This window comes from Chlorella variabilis, assembly GCF_000147415.1.
Source record: "Chlorella variabilis unplaced genomic scaffold CHLNCscaffold_10, whole genome shotgun sequence".
Classification (NCBI taxonomy): domain Eukaryota; kingdom Viridiplantae; phylum Chlorophyta; class Trebouxiophyceae; order Chlorellales; family Chlorellaceae; genus Chlorella; species Chlorella variabilis.
Genome location: NW_005435078.1, coordinates 692471 through 707179, shown reverse-complemented (window position 1 = coordinate 707179; position 14709 = coordinate 692471). Strand labels below are relative to the sequence as shown.

The 14709-nt window shown below is 67.6% G+C and overlaps 3 protein-coding genes across 3 annotated transcripts; 1 reads left to right on the top strand and 2 right to left on the bottom strand.

The window, feature by feature from the left end:
• Positions 1-1639: 1639 nt before the first annotated feature.
• On the bottom strand, positions 1640-4921 carry CHLNCDRAFT_48812 (hypothetical protein; the record flags this gene model as incomplete). The annotated part of the gene is made up of 10 exons (XM_005847539.1): positions 1640-1691; positions 1964-2061; positions 2369-2529; positions 2751-2859; positions 3080-3149; positions 3336-3458; positions 3684-3751; positions 4030-4191; positions 4466-4741; positions 4895-4921. The coding sequence occupies 10 exons, from the start codon at positions 4919-4921 to the stop codon at positions 1640-1642; spliced, it is 1146 nt and encodes a 381-aa protein (XP_005847601.1).
• A 346-nt stretch (positions 4922-5267) lies between these two features.
• On the top strand, positions 5268-5595 carry CHLNCDRAFT_133886 (hypothetical protein; the record flags this gene model as incomplete). Its single annotated transcript, XM_005847706.1, has 2 exons — positions 5268-5363; positions 5494-5595. The coding sequence occupies 2 exons, from the start codon at positions 5268-5270 to the stop codon at positions 5593-5595; spliced, it is 198 nt and encodes a 65-aa protein (XP_005847768.1).
• Positions 5596-10334: 4739 nt separating this feature from the next.
• On the bottom strand, positions 10335-10628 carry CHLNCDRAFT_14150 (hypothetical protein; the record flags this gene model as incomplete). The annotated part of the gene is made up of 1 exon (XM_005847538.1): positions 10335-10628. A coding segment is annotated over one exon (294 nt), but the record flags the coding sequence as incomplete, so codon positions are not given.
• Between the last annotated feature and the right edge of the window lie 4081 nt (positions 10629-14709).

Sequence of the window (14709 nt, the reverse complement as noted above, 5' to 3'; positions counted from 1 at the left end):
TAAACAAAGTGAAGCGCAGGACGGGGTCCGGTGGATGGGAGGCAAGGAAACGCGGGGGGTTGCCACGTGCGCTACCGCCGCCGCCGCAGGCAGCACCCCTGCGGCGGCGGCAGCGGCAGCAAGCCGTGGACCCAAACGCCGTGCCGCCGCCGCCGTAGGCAGCACCCTGCGACGGCGGCGGCAGCAAGCCGTGGACCGAAACGCCGTGCCGCCGAGTCCCGTGGCTGTGGCCGTGGGCTTCTGGCAGGAAACTACGGCCGCAACTCGGCAGCACGGGGGCGTCGCAGCGTGCCCCCGCCGCCGCCGCGCTGCCCCCCGGGCACGGCGGCGGCGGCAGCAAGCTTGGGCCCAAACGCCGTGCCGCCGAGTCCCGTGGCTGCGACCGTAGACCGTGGGCCGGAAACTGCGGCCGCAGCTCGGCGGCACGTGGTTCTGTTCAAATCGCCAAGCGTGCAGCAGCGCCGAACCACGCTTCCCGGCCTCGGCGCATGCCTTCAGGGGCCCCCTATCGCTGGGCACACCCCTCCAACACCGAACATGCGCCCGGGGGGGAGGGCGGCCCGGGCTGCCCAGGCCAAAGTGGGCCGCCCTCGAGCAAGAGGCGGCCGGTCTGTGTGCTGAATGAATGAACCTGCTGCAGCCCCCACAAAGCTGTTTCGCTTTGGATTCCTGCTTGGTTGAGCGATTACCCCAGTCAAACTCCAATTGAGCAGCGCTGCAGCCCATGTGCATCAGGGGGAGACCATTGTGGGGGCGGAACGGGGCGCCGCCACGTCGACCTCATCAGCGCGATCGCCCCAGTACTGGTAGCTTGCGAGCAGTGCTTGCTTGCTTGAGATGGTTTAGAGTCCGTATGTTACCAAGATCAAGCTTGCAGCACAGGCCTTGTGTATATAGAATGGGTGAGACTGAAATGGCGGCGCTGACATGGTAGCATGCAAAGCAGCTGTCCTGTAAGGTACTTCAGCTGGGCTGGCCGCCTCCACACTGATGGTGGAGGCGGGCAAACTGGAATGCATGCTGTGATGGAGAGGTGCAGACAAGCAAAGGCGATAGTTGCATCCTGGGTGCTGGTGGCGGGTAGGACTCGCGCAGCGCAGGTGGCGGCTTGGCAGCGGCGGCAAAGATGGCGACGTGGGACGGAGGTTGGAGGAGGGAGCGGTGCGGCTGGCTGTCTGCCTTTCTCTCCCACCCATATGCACCCTTTACCCACGCACTTACAACGACGATTAGATGGTCTGAGCAGTGGGGAGGCAAACCCACACATGAGCAGGGAATTCCTTGAAGAGCTAGCAACGGCTGCGCAGAAGCCACGATCAATGGAAATAGGCAGGGAGCGCAATGAAAAGGGGCGAAATTGCAAGGGGCATTGTTTGCAAGGTCCGCTGTGGTCCTCAGGGCGAACACACACATGGGTGGGAGGTGGATGAGGATAGGTGTGGATGCAGGGTAGGCGGGTGGGCGGGATTGGGCACAGTCAAGGACAACCAAGCCCAACACAAGCACAATTTGCATTGCTACGGATACACGCTACGGAGGCATGCAAAGAACAGCCAATGCCAGCTCGACAAAACTAGGTCGCGCTTAAAGCGAGGCTGAACGGGGACAAGCCGTTGACGACAAGGACCGGCAAACTCGCTCAGCGCCTAAACCAGAGGATTCCGCTGCCGGGGGTGTCGGGTGCGACGTACCTGCGGGCAGCAGCCAAAGGCGGACGCCGTGATCCCCAGCACGTGACATGAAGAGAACCTCAGCTAAACACCGTGCTCATAATTTGCCACAGTACTGCTGCTGCCATCCTCGGACCGAGCACGCATGGGGTGCACCGCAATACGGCACAGGCACAGGCACCGCCATGCATGACGCGATGCATGCACGCTGACACATGCACCAGCGGTGCAAAACCACAGCCAGCGATCGAAACCCAAGCCAAGGAGCTGCCCGGCCCCGGGCGGCGCCGCACCTGCACATGCTATGGTCCTGCCACAGAGCCTTGAACCAGGGCCGGCTGTCGCTGCGGTAGTAGTCTCCCAGCAGGGGCTTGAGCGCGGCGGTCGCCTCCTGCAGGCCGGCAGCGAGCAGCAGCAGTTGTGCAGACTGCAAGCAGACGGCGCAGACTGCGCAGCACCAGCACCAGCAGCGGCAGCCGCGGCAGCCGCGGTGCTCGAGGTCGGGGCAGCCGCATGCGGGCGGCTCTGCGTGCGGCACACGCCCGCCGATACGAGGCACGCTGGCCGGGGCCGCCCGTCGCCCCGACCTTTGCAACATTCATGTGCACACACACACACACACACACACACACACTCGTGTCTTGCACACACACACTCGTGTCTTGCACGCACTTGTGTCTGTGTGCACGCGCGCGCACCTGTGCGTGGTAGTGCGGCATGGAGGAGAAGAGATGGTGCGCCACGTGCGTGTCGGCGATGTGGTGGTGCAGGCTGTTGAGCAGCCAGCCGTAGTCGCGGTCCACGGTGGCCAGGGCGCCGCGCAGCCAGTCCCACTCGTCGTCCGTGTAGTGAGGCAGCTCTGCGGGCGGGGATCGCGGCGGGGCGGCGCCACCCAGTGTGGGATGCTGTATGGGTGTGCGCTGGCGGCGCATGCAGGCGAGGTGGCACGAGGGTGGGGCGCGTGCGGCGGGGCACGAGGCGTCGCAGGTGAGGTGGCGAGGGCGGCGGCGCCGCCAGGGGCAGCCGCCGGAGCAGGCCTCCGCCTCGAGCGCGGCAGGCCCGCGCGCGGCGCCGCCCCACCTGGGTGCGTGTGCTGCAGCAGGGTGATGGTGACCAGCCAGAAGTTGACGATGAGGTAGGGCACGATGTAGGTCTTGGCCAGCCAGGCCCAGCCCATCGTCGCCGCCAGCTGCGCAGGGAAGGCAGGCAGGCACGTGGGGGTTATGGGCACGGTTGCGCCAAGAACAGCGGCCGGCGGCCAGCCCAGGGGCAGGGGAGCGGAACAGCCAGGGAGATAACGTTAACGCAGGACTGGAGATGTGCTGCGTGCAAGCGCTGCAGCATGGTGTGGTGCTGGGGCGTCCCCGGCGGCGCCGCACAGCTGGCGCCCCCCCTGCCGGCCCACCCACCTGACGCAGCCCGCACAGCACCGCCACCAGCGCCACGTCGCTCACAGCCACCTCCACGCGCTCGCGCTTGCTGCAGGGGGGGAGGAAGAGAAGCGCAGGCGGTGGGCCGGGGCAGCCGGGGCAAGCCGCAGCGGCAGCCAGACAGGTGTCAAACCGCGCCGCGGCCATCCCACCTCTGTTGTTAACACACTAAGCATGGCGTGCTGAGCACACCAGTCATTGCTGATTTTCCAGCACGCGGCCCTGCGGCCCTCACCTGAAGATGGGGCTCCAGGGATTGAAGTGGTTGACCCAGGCCTCGTCGTAATGGTGGGAGGAGAAGTTGAAGAGGAGGTACAGCGGCCAGCCGATGGTCAGCGTGCCCACCAGCCTGATCAGGCTGCACAGCGGGAGGGGAAGGGAGGGGAGGCGCAGAGCGGGGGCCAAGCACGGGTGTGAATGTGCAGGCGGTACCGGCGCAGCGCCGCAGAGCACAGCAAGCAGGAGTGCGAGAGGCTGCGTCGCGGCCGGGCGGGGCGCTGTTTGCTGCAGCCCGGCCAAGCAGCGTGTGCGGAAGCAGGGCGCGGCTGCAGGGCAGGCGGGGCGGCGCCGGGGCCCTGCTCACCGCACAGGGAAGGCTTGATCCAGCTCCCACTTGTCAGCCGCCTCCTCACGCGCATCCGGCACAAAGACCTGCAGGGTACAGGTGAGAGGGTGTGGGGCGGCTTAGGCGTGGAGCAGGGGGGCGGCAGGGCAGGACCGATGCGGCACGCACAGGTGGGAGGCGGGGCGGGGAGATGGTGCAGGCGCGGACAGGCAGGCCAAGGAGGGACGCGGGCCAGGCGTGCACCCATCCTCCCTCCAGCCTCCTGGCTAAGCCACACCCTCTCTCCACACACACACACACACACACACACACACATCCCCCCCCCCCCACACACACACACACAGGCACAGGCGCAGGCACGCACCTCGTCCTTGGCCAGGCTGCCCGTGTTGGAGTGGTGGCGGCGGTGGGAGTGCTTCCAGGAGTAGTAGGGCACCAGCAGGCAGGAGTGCACCGCCAGACCCACGCCGTCGTTCACGGCCTGGTAGTCGGAGAAGGCCTGGTGGCCGCACTCGTGGGCAATCACCTGCGCGCGGGGGAGGGGGAGGGGCTACTGAATACCCCCCTAAAGGATGGGCTGGTGGGTGGGGCGATCAAGCAAGGGAGTGGTCCTCCCCGGCGCGCTCCAGGGTGGGGTTTAGGGTTGCACCGACATGCCGGCGACCGGCGGCTGGCTTGCTGGTCGGTGGCTGGTGAGGGGCGCCACCTAGCTGCCAGCCACCAGGCGCATTCCTGAACCCTAAATGCAATCGCCCTCGCTCCCAGCACCAGCCCACCAGCGCTGAAGCAGCCCCGCTCACCCAGAGGCCGGTGGCCACGGCCCCGGCAAAGAACCAGTATGCGGGCCAGAGAGCCAGCCAGCGCACGGCGGCGGGCACGGGGGCGGCGTCTATGTGGGTGGAGGCGTAGACAAGGGCCGCCAGCATGGCCAGGTCTGCCAGCAGGTAGGCGGACGAGCGCCACAGGCTGCGCTGCCAGCAGTGCGCCGGAACCGCCTTGCGCAGCGTGCCCACAGAGAAGGCTGGCTTGGTCTCCACGGGCTGGCGCACCCAGCCAGCTCCTGCCTGCACCTGCTCCTGCACGCGCAGCGCGGAGGCGGCGGCGCCGGGCGGCGGGGTCGCGACTCGAAGGCGCGGGCAAGCTGGCGGCGGCGGCGCCCGTGGCGCTGCAACGCGGCTGGAGCCCAGGGCGCCGAGTTGGGACGTGCTGGTACCCTCCTGCCGCCTCACCTCGACCGCACGCCGCGTGAGCGCCATGGCGCCGGTGGCCCCTGCTCTCTCGCAGCCGCTTGGCTCAGAACCCCGGGGTGTGCCGGGGCGATGCCAGAATCTCTGCCCGAGCGTGGAGGGCAGGGACGAGAGAGGGGATAGGGTGCATGGTTGCCAGAAATGGGGTAAGAACGGGAAGAAGGCGCAGGAAAAAAATGCGCGCTGGCTTCCAACCTGCTCAGGCAATGCCCGCGGTGTATTTAATTTGAAGGAGGATGAACGGGCGCGGCAGGATGCAGAGCTGAGCGCTGCGCTACTTGTGCACCTAACAGCACAGCCCTACGCTCCCTCCAGACCTCGCCACACCTCCACAGCAGGATTAAGGGCATCGCCGATGGTCGGCAGGCCCACTGCCTTCTTCTGGGGTGTGTCAGTTCTCACGGCAGCCGGCATCTACGCCATCCACCTCACCCAGCTGGAAGAGCGAGAGGTGGGCAGCATTGTGGCATCGCACATGGGATCGCCAGACGCGCCGGGATGCCATACGGTGGCCTCTCAATTCCCGCCGCCGCCAAAGCTCATTTGCCTTATTTCCCTTTGCTCTCTCCTTCTGGCCGCAGAAGCTGCACAAAGGCGTGATTAGGGATGAGGCGATGTACAAGACAAAGAAGCAGCAGCTGCTAGCGGGGCAGCTGCGGCCGGCAGAAGGCAGCGGCCGATAGCGGCGCTCCTCGCTCGTCTTGTCTTTTGAAAGCCCAGGCAGCCGAGTGCTCCGATTCAGCTGCTTCCTGCTGACTTGGTAATCATGAAGGCTGTTGCTGGCTATTGCTGCATGTGCGCACATCACTTATGTTTTTTCCACCTCCTGGCTGCTCGATCTGCAACCTGGCTGCTGCCCTCCTCGTTAACTCTCACCCCTCCCGCTCAGAACTGCTACCTCTACTTACAACTGCTTTCATTTGAACCATGCATGTACTTTCGAGCAGCTGCTTGTTGCCAAGTGCTGGCTAGCGTCGCTGCAACAGTAACCGAAGCGATCGGAAGGGAGGGAGGGAATGTCAGGCTGAGAAGGAAGTGAAAGGATATGGAGGGTGCAGCAACTGCTGCAGGGACTGGTGGAAATGATACAAGGGCTGCTGAGACATAAGGCAGCAAGCCCAATGCCAATGAGAACGTCATGCATGCATTGCTGCACGCCAGCGGTCGCCGCCGCTATTGCAGGCCCAGCAGCTGGCGGAAGGTGGAGCTAGCCAGCAGCACATGCCGGTCTGCCAGCTCCCAAAGGATGCAGCTGCCGCTGCCCCGGCCGGCTCTGTCGCCGGGCGGGCTGCTCGCAGCGGCGGGCCGCAGGCGGCCGCAGAACACATACGGTGCGCTGCCGCCGCGGCAGAAGAGCAGCACCGAGGTCTGCAGCGGAGCCGGGCTGCTGCCCGCCACCTGCTGGCTGACTGGCTCGGAAGCGAGGGAGCCGCTGCCTCCTGCTGCTGGCTCGGGGCTGCCCTCGTCGCCAGCCCCTGCAGCAGCCAAGCCAGCGTCCGAGGCGGCCGGCACCGATGCGGCCGCTGTCGCATGCAGAGATGCTGCTGTGCCTGCTGCGTCTGCTGGCCCCGCTGTGCCTGCTGCCATCAGCCGCTGCACGGCGGGGTGCTCCAGGGTCTGCCCCCTGCCCGGCCACCAGCTGATGCACAGCCGCCAGCCCTCCTGCTGCAACCGCTGCTCCTCCTCTGCAGAACATCCTGTTGCCGCCACAGCGCGAGGGCTGGCACTTGGCACCAATGCTGCTGCTGCCGCGTCACCGCCTGCTCCATTGAACGGAGCTCCGGCTCCATCTGTCGCCGCAGCAGCACGCGGCGGCAGCCACGAGAACTCGTTTTGGTACCGCCCCGGTACCTGCCTGGCAGCTGCCGTTGCACCTGCTGCCTCTGGCAGGCTGACAAACAGGATGAATGCGTTGCGCCACTCCAGCAGCCCGCCGCAGCCGCGGGGGAAGCTGCAGGGGTCAGCGGGGACAGAAGCCGGAGCGGGGCGGCAGGCTGAGAGTGCGGCGCAACAACAGACACCTCCACCCCCTGCCCAGCCAACTGGACAAGTGTCCCTTCAGCTAGCCCGTCAGCCAGCCGCCGCCTCTGTCGGCGGCGCACCTGGGAGTGCGTCCCGACTCCGGCCTGCCGGTGTGTGCCGCCGCGGCGCGCACCACGGCCGCCTTGCCGCCCTGCGGCAGCTGCCTGCCCAGATACGAGGCCAGCAGGTACCCCAGGTTCACATCCAGCTGGCGGGTCTGCCAAACACGCTTGCCTCCCTCGTCCAGCCCCCGCCCCCGCCTCCCGCTGCCGCCAGCCGCGCCGCTCCGAGCCGCCGTCACGGCCGCCGCCGCCGCTGCGCCCGCCCCGGCCGCTGCGGCTGCTGGTGCGCCGCCTGCTGGGGTGGAACGCCGCCACATCTGTCAGGCGGCCTGCAGGCGGCCGGGCCGTGGCAGGCACAGGTGGATGGATGGCTGTTCGCCACCATTGCAAGTGCTCCCAGACTGCTCTGCCCGCCTTCCAAAGGACTGCACAATGGCCCCGGCCGGCTGGTCGGCTTGCCTGAGAACTGCGGCACCCAGAAGGGTGTATCCAGGCCCGGGTGCTGCCGGTGCAGCGAGGCGTGCAGCGCCACCAGCGCGTGAGCATCGGCGGCGGCGTACCGCACCTGCGCCGCCGTCAGCGGCCTGCACCGGGGCAGGCAGGCGGGGCGGCGGGGCTGTCGGCTGGCGCAGCAGGCTCGGAAGGCATGCGCGAGGCATGCGCGTGCACGTGTGCAACGATGGCAGGGCGCCGGGCAGCATGCACAGGTGGCGGCAGGTCTCCTCCCGCCACTGGGAACCAACTCGCCTCCTGCCCCAGTTGCTGCACTGCTCCGACTTGTCTAGCCCCTTGCCCAGCACCAGATCTGCAGGCACGCCAGAGCGGAGGGCAGCGCACCGACAGACCGTGAGCAGCGGCGGCAGGCGGCGGCGCAGCGCGCCAGCGGGATGCCAGACCGCAACCGAGACGCAGCCCGCTGGCTTTGGAGAGGCGGGAGCGGCATGCAGCGGCTGCGGCCGGCCGCACCTGCCAGCGAGCTGAGGCTGATGCGGCGGCGGGTGTGCGGCAGGCGGGCGCCCAGCGCGGTGCGTGCCAGCAGCAGCACATCCACATGGGACCTGCGGAGCAGGGAGGCGCTGCGCCTCGGTTAAAAGTGCGGGCAGGAGCGGCACAGCAGCGCAGGCGCACTGATCCACATGTGGATGTAGAGATGTACTGATGTAGAGATTTACTGATGTAGGGATGTGCTGATGTAGAGATGCGGATGCAGGGGCCGGGTGGAGGCCTGCCGCGCCAGCCGGGAGCGGGCGGCTTGAGCGCAGCTGGCGCACGCACCTCAGCGGCACCTCCCCCTGGCTGCCAAAGCAGGGCAGGTGCGGGTAGCTCTCGCACAGGCGGTCCAGGTCTGTGGCCAGCCCAAAGCCAGCTTTGACGATGCCCGCATCCCCAAACAGCCGAGCCAGCAGGACGCTGAGGCGCTGCTGCAGCGGCGGCAGTTGGGGAAGCCGCCGCTGCTGCCCTGCCGGCTGTGGCTGCCCCTGCAGCGCTGGGCCCACCACACCCCGCTCATCCTGCCGCTGCTGCTGCTGCTGCGATGCAGCAGCTGCCAGGGCAGGCGGGCCTGACGCCGGCGCCGCCTGCAAGGCAGGCACGCCGCCGCTGCTGCTGGGCACTGCGCTGCCGCCCTCACGGCTGCGCCCGTCGCCGCTTGCGTCGCTGCTGCTGCTGCCGCCGCCGCCGCAGAGGGCATGCATGTCGAGAAGGAACACCGAGTCTGGTGTGGCCAACTGCAGGCACGGCGGCACACGAGGGCCCAAAGGCGCCAGTTGGCAGGCTGGGCTTTAAGGTAAGCCAGGGCGGCAGGTGGTGATCCGGCAGCAGCATGGCAGCGGCAGGCACGCACACAGACGTGTGGAGGCTTGCCTGCAGCAGGCTGACGGGCGTGTGGGGGTCGCCGCGGCGGTACGGCACCCACTCGCAATCCATGCCCACCACCAGCCGGAAGCTGCTGCCAGGCAAGCTGTCGCCCAAGCTGGCGCCGCCGACGCCGCGTGCAAAGCCTCTGGGCTGCGCGGCGGGCCCCTCCCCAGGAGCAGCCCCGACCCCGTCGCTGGCGATGCCGCCGCCGTCCGAGGGCTCGGCTCCCGCAGCCTCGCTGGCACTGCTGCTGCTGCTGGGGCTGCTGGGGCTGCTGGGGCTGCCGCAGCCGCCAAACAGCGCTTGCTCCAGTTGGCGCAGCCCCGCATCGCACTCAACCACCACCACCCGCTCAGCCACCGCAGCCGGCATTTGGTAGCAGCCGAGCACCGCCGCGGCCGCAGCAGATACCTCAGCCTGGGTGGCGGCTCCGCTGTTGCCACCGCCGGCGGGAGGCGCCGGCACGGCTGGCGGCGCGGGCGGTGCTGGCGCTGCCGCCGGCCTGTCAAAGACCTGGATGTCGGACACAGCAACATCCAGCACATTCTCCCTGCACCACGGCATGCACAGCATGGCGCACTGCAGCGCGTGAGCAGCTGGGGGCAGGCGCCGAAGAAAGGACGCAGCGCGGAAGAAAGGGCGTAGCGCGGCCGCCTCAACGCGGGTCTTGCCACACCTCGGCGCCACCTGCCACCCACCTGGCCGAACCCGCCTCAGCGCCGCCGCCAGCCTTGCCCATGTGCTGCTGCACCCTCCCCGACACCCGCACGCCGCTCCCCACGCGCACGCCGTTCAGCAGCTCAGCGGCGGCCTCGCTGCAGGGAAGGGCGCAGGCAGAAAGAAACGCCGCCGATCCTTGCTGGCCGGTGCAGCGCAGCGTCCGCCAGCTGCCATGCCGGGCAGCATTCCCACACCACGGGCACGCAGCCGCCCTCCCACCCACCCGCCCAGCTTCTGCTCCAGCGTCTTTCCTAGAATCAGCTGCACCTCCGCCGCCGTCCCCGTCACCGGGTGGCGCCACAAGCGGCGCAGGGATGCAGCCGTGCCGGGCTGCACAGAGGGCGGCAAGGGACATGGGACCGAGGAGATTGAACTTATTGACGAGGTGGGGCAGGGCACAAGCCGGGCTGAGCTCCCACAAATTTCATCTCGTATCCCCCTCTTGGCACACGGTGCATGTTCCCAAGGTCAGAATCCCCTTCCCGGCTCACTTGGGTGGCAGCTGTGCCAGCGCCTGCAGCGGTGCTGCTCCCGCCCTCGGGCAGCTGGGCCGGCAGCGGCACCAGACTGACAAACATGAGCAGGCGGGCAATTTTGCGGCGCTGCGCCACCACCCCCTCCAGCACCACATCCACCTGCCCCGCCTGCCACGGCGCCGGCAGCGCCGCCGCGTCGGCCGCCGCCCGCTGCCCCGCTGCGCTGCCAACAGGCACGCTGGGCCTGCCGCCGCCGCTGCTGCCGCTGGGCCGGCTGCCGACAACGGCGATGTCGGCTACCGTGGCGCCCGTTGCTCGCAGCAGCTCCGGCACAGCGATCAGCACCTCGGCCTTGTCGCTGCCGCCGCCGGCGTAGCAGCTGTCAAAGGCTGGCACCGAGGCGTCCACGATGACTGGGAGGCGGGAGCGGTGGCCAAAGGGCGGCACGTTTCCGACCGTGTACCCACACAGCGGCACAAGGCTGGCGGCGGGAGCCAGCCGCACCCGGCTGCGCCCCGTGTGCAGCATGGAAGCCAGCCGCCGCTCGTCGACCCGCGCGGCCAGCGGCAGCACCAGCACCTGCCATGACAGCAGGGGAGGCGGGCGGCGTTGGGGGCGGAGGCGGTTGCGGGGAGCAACGTGCCTACGCCATGCAGCAGCAGGCCTGCCCACTGCATGCTGTGGTTCTCTGCTGTGCTCTCACACATAGCGGCCTCACCAGCGGGCGGCCGTCCACGACAAACACGAGTGACTTGACCTCGCAGCAGCCCGTTGGCGGCGGGGCGCCGTTGAGGGGAGGCACCACAGCCCCAGCAATGCTGTGCCGCTCCATGAAGCGCTGCAGGTCTGCCGTGCCCAGAGGGACATTCTCCTCCACTCCGTGGACTGCAGCGCCCATGGCTGGCTCCCGCTGCGCTGCAGCATCGGGCCCTGCCAGCGACGGCAGCGGCGGAGCACCAGCGGCGGCGGCGGCGACGGTGGGATTGTCCACTCCCGCCGCCGCTGCTGCTGCATGATTCGCAGCGACCCTCGGAAGTGCATGCCGACGGCAGCGGTGGCACGGAGCCCGCCTGCAGACAGGGTTCGCGGGGTTTGGTGCACCACAGTGAGCAGGCGGAGCCCTGTCCATTGCCACGCCATATATCAATTGATCGAAAGATCAATGAATCACCTGTCCAGGTCCCCAGCCTCCCTCCCGGCTGTAGGCCATGGTGGGGTCGCTGGCAGCGCTGCTCGGGCTGGGCCGAGCAGCAAGGCGGAAGCCATCGCCCTCCTCAAAGGATCAACTGCGAGGCTCAACAATACTTGCAGACCCTGCTGCGCCCGCTGCGCCCGCTGGCGTATGCTGGGCTTGCAGATTGACCAGTCTGGAGCTAACCCAGCAAGGATGCAGCTGTTCGATGAATGTCCCAGGACTACGCTGCCGCTTCATAGCTGGCTGGGGCGGAGCCTGCCTGCCGCTGCCACATGTAGGCCGTGACGAACGTTTTAGGCGTACAGGTCTGCAACCACATTCGTCACGCTCACGGCAGGATCTGGCCCATCTGTAAGGATATCCACCACCAGGTTGCCCTGTAGCAGGGGGAAGCCGGCAGGAGGAATCAGGGGGAGCAGGTTGAGCAGCAGGAGGCTGGTCAGCTGCTGTGCTGGTGACGCCGCCACGCAGCGGGAGGGTTGTGCAGCAGCAAGGCGCTGGAAGGCCGGCATCTGACGCCTCCGTGATGCTGTGCCGCTGTGCTGATGCAACCTCAGAACCCGCTGGAACGGTGAACAACGGCAAGAGCAGGTAGACGATCTCTCTGATCAGCGTGCGGATTCAGTCTGGGCGCTCTGCGATCGTTGCAAGGCTGGCGTCCAGGTGGCGGGAGGCAACGGAGGGCATCCGGGGGCTTCTTTTGGGCTCAAGTGTTGCTGACTGCCACTGTTCAGGTCATTATTGCCAACCCTGAGAACCGCTGCTCGAAGGGAGCACACTCTCCAGCCCGAGTCGGGCCTCGGGGCCCGCTGAGCTTTGAGTCCCGGCCATGCTCCCTCGACCCGCAACTCCCACAGAGTTTGAGAGCGAGGCCGCCAAAATTGAGTACTGGTTGCGGCGATGCGGAGAGTCGCTAGCTGCACATGACGCTGGTTTTGCGCGCCTCGCCAAGATAGATGCGAAAAAGAAGGCGTACGCGGACGCGCAGCGTGCTGCGGAGGAGCAGAAGGCCCGCTCAGCGGTCTTCCAGGAGGCGCAGCGCGCGGCGGCGAGAGTAGCCCGGAGGCCGCCCCACGGTGAGTTGATGTGGGGGGCTGCCGTGGCTTGATTGTTGTAATATGGCAGTGGCACGGCCCATACTCACTGTGCGCATTGACTGGCGTCACGGTGTTTAGCCTAGGGGCTTGCTCCTATGTGCATTTAGGGGCTTGCTCCTACGTGCACATCTGAAAACTGCCAGCGCTTGCCGGCCACCTGCCGCCCCGCCTGCAGCCGTCGACGAGCGCAAGAAAAAGCTGGGGCAGCAATGGGGATCCAGCCACCCCCTATTGCGCGTTTTCCTTGCACAGAGCTTCCCACTGTCTGTCCCTGCGTGCCGTGTCGCGTACAGCCGTCGAGCAACAGCACCCGGTTAAAGCGGAGCCTGCCAGCGCTGCTGCTGCCACTGCCACATGTAGGCCGTTACAAACAGGCATGCCTGTGCTGCCCATAACTCACGAGCCACACCTAGTTGTCCCTAATCACCGCTGCGATGCGCTGGCGCAGCTGTGCTACCACCTGCGGATTGGCTGCCGCCCACGCCGCCACACCCGCCGTCGCAGCCTCTGTCGCAGCGCAGCTGCCGCTGCCGCCGCCGCCGCCGCGTGCCCTGCCGCGGCTGGCCGCCAGCGTCGCGCCGTCGCGCCGGGCTTGTGGCGCTGAATGGCGCAGCACTCGTCGCCGCCAGCGTTCCACAACCGCACTTCGGCATTTGCCCTGTCCAGCCACACATTGCTGCAGGTCCGGAAGCAAATTCATGAGGGTGAGCGGCGATGCAGGGTCGCTGCACAGCACATGGCACTGACAGCGTGGATTGCAGGTACGCCATGCCATCCCATCCGCTCACCTGAGCGTGAAGATGCTGCCTGGATCGCTCGCAGGGTCCAGCCAGTCCACCTCAGCAGGCCGCGCCACCAGCTGCACCGCCAGCAGCCAGGGAGGGTGCTGCGGCAAGCCTGGCAGGCTCGTCGCCTCCTGCTGCTGCTGCTGCTGCTGCTGCTGCTGCTGCCACTGCTGTTGCTGCGGTGCCTGCTGAGGACCACCAGCCGCCTCCGTTGGCCCTGCTTGCAGCGGGCCAGCCTCGCCGGCCAGGACAGCAGCAAAGGCTGCGCGCACCAGCGCTGCCGCCGCCGTCGTCGCCTCCTCATCTGTATCCTCGGCCACAGCAGATGTGGCTGGACTTGCTGGGGCTGGTGCCGGGGCTGGTGGGGCGGAGTGTGGAGGCTGCATGCAGCCTGCGTGGCCTGCAACCGGCACTAATGGCAGCGCTGGGTACCGCTGTTGCTGCTGCTCCTGCTGCTGCTGCTGCTCCTGGGCCACTGTGTGGTCAGCAAAGAACAGCCATTGGCAGGTGTTTCCACGCCGATCTGCACACGAGGGGCAGGGCAAACACCGTGGCTCAGTCTGGCGCAGTACAGGGGGCAGCAGCACTGCAGGCAGTGGCATGCTAGCAGGCATGCTGGAAAGCAGGCACGCAAGACCGAGATGCAGTCTCACCAAGGTGGGTGGGGCTGGCGCCCAGCAGCAGGCCAGTGAAGTCAAACAAGCCGGCCGTGGGGCCAGCGCACAGCTGCGCCAGGCTCAGCTGCACCCGAGGCTGCAGCAGGGAGGGGGGCCGGGGACGGTCGTTCTGGGCTGGCGGGGAGGCGTGGAGTCCCAGCGTGAGCTGGACCGCCGAAACAAATGCAGCATGAATAGCGTGCGCCAGCAGCTGCCAGTCAAGCAACACCGGCATCCACCTACAACAAAGCAGATTCATACATGGCAGCCGGGCGGACCACCTGCGGCCTGCACAGCAGCTCGGGTGGCAGCGCCTCCGCTGCTGCCGCATACTCGGTGAATCGGGTGTGCTTGCTGCTCTTCAGCTCCAGGCAGGCGGGCCCCCTGCACAGCGCGGTGCGTCAAGCAGTGAGGGCCAGGCGCAGCGAGCGGTCCTACCCTTCAAAGGTGGGTGGCTGGGACATGAAAGCGCCCTGCTGCCAGCTGGACGGAGGAGGTCTGCCCAGGCACCCCTCCAGCCACTCCCCACAAAAGCCATCCAACCCAGCCAGCCAGCCAGCCGACCAGACAGACAGCCTGCTCGCCGCACCTCCTCTTCTTGAAGGGCTGAGCCGCCAGGTGCGACACGCGGTACACGCCGCCCTCAGCCACCTGCTCCGCCAGCTCCTCGGCAGAGCCCCAGTGCCTGCGGCACAACAGAGCAGCCGCAGGTCAGCACAGCCGCAAGAGACAGCCGGAGTGGGCAACAAGCAAAGGTGGGAGACGGGCTGGCAGCCACTGCGCACGAACGTGTGTGGAGCAGCCACGCCGCGCGCGCGCGCCGCGCCACACGCCCACAGCGGCACTCACGTGATAGTGGCAATGGCAGGGCGCCAGGCCTGGCGGCCTCCTGGGCGGCAGTCGGCCACAGACGCATGCACCACCTCG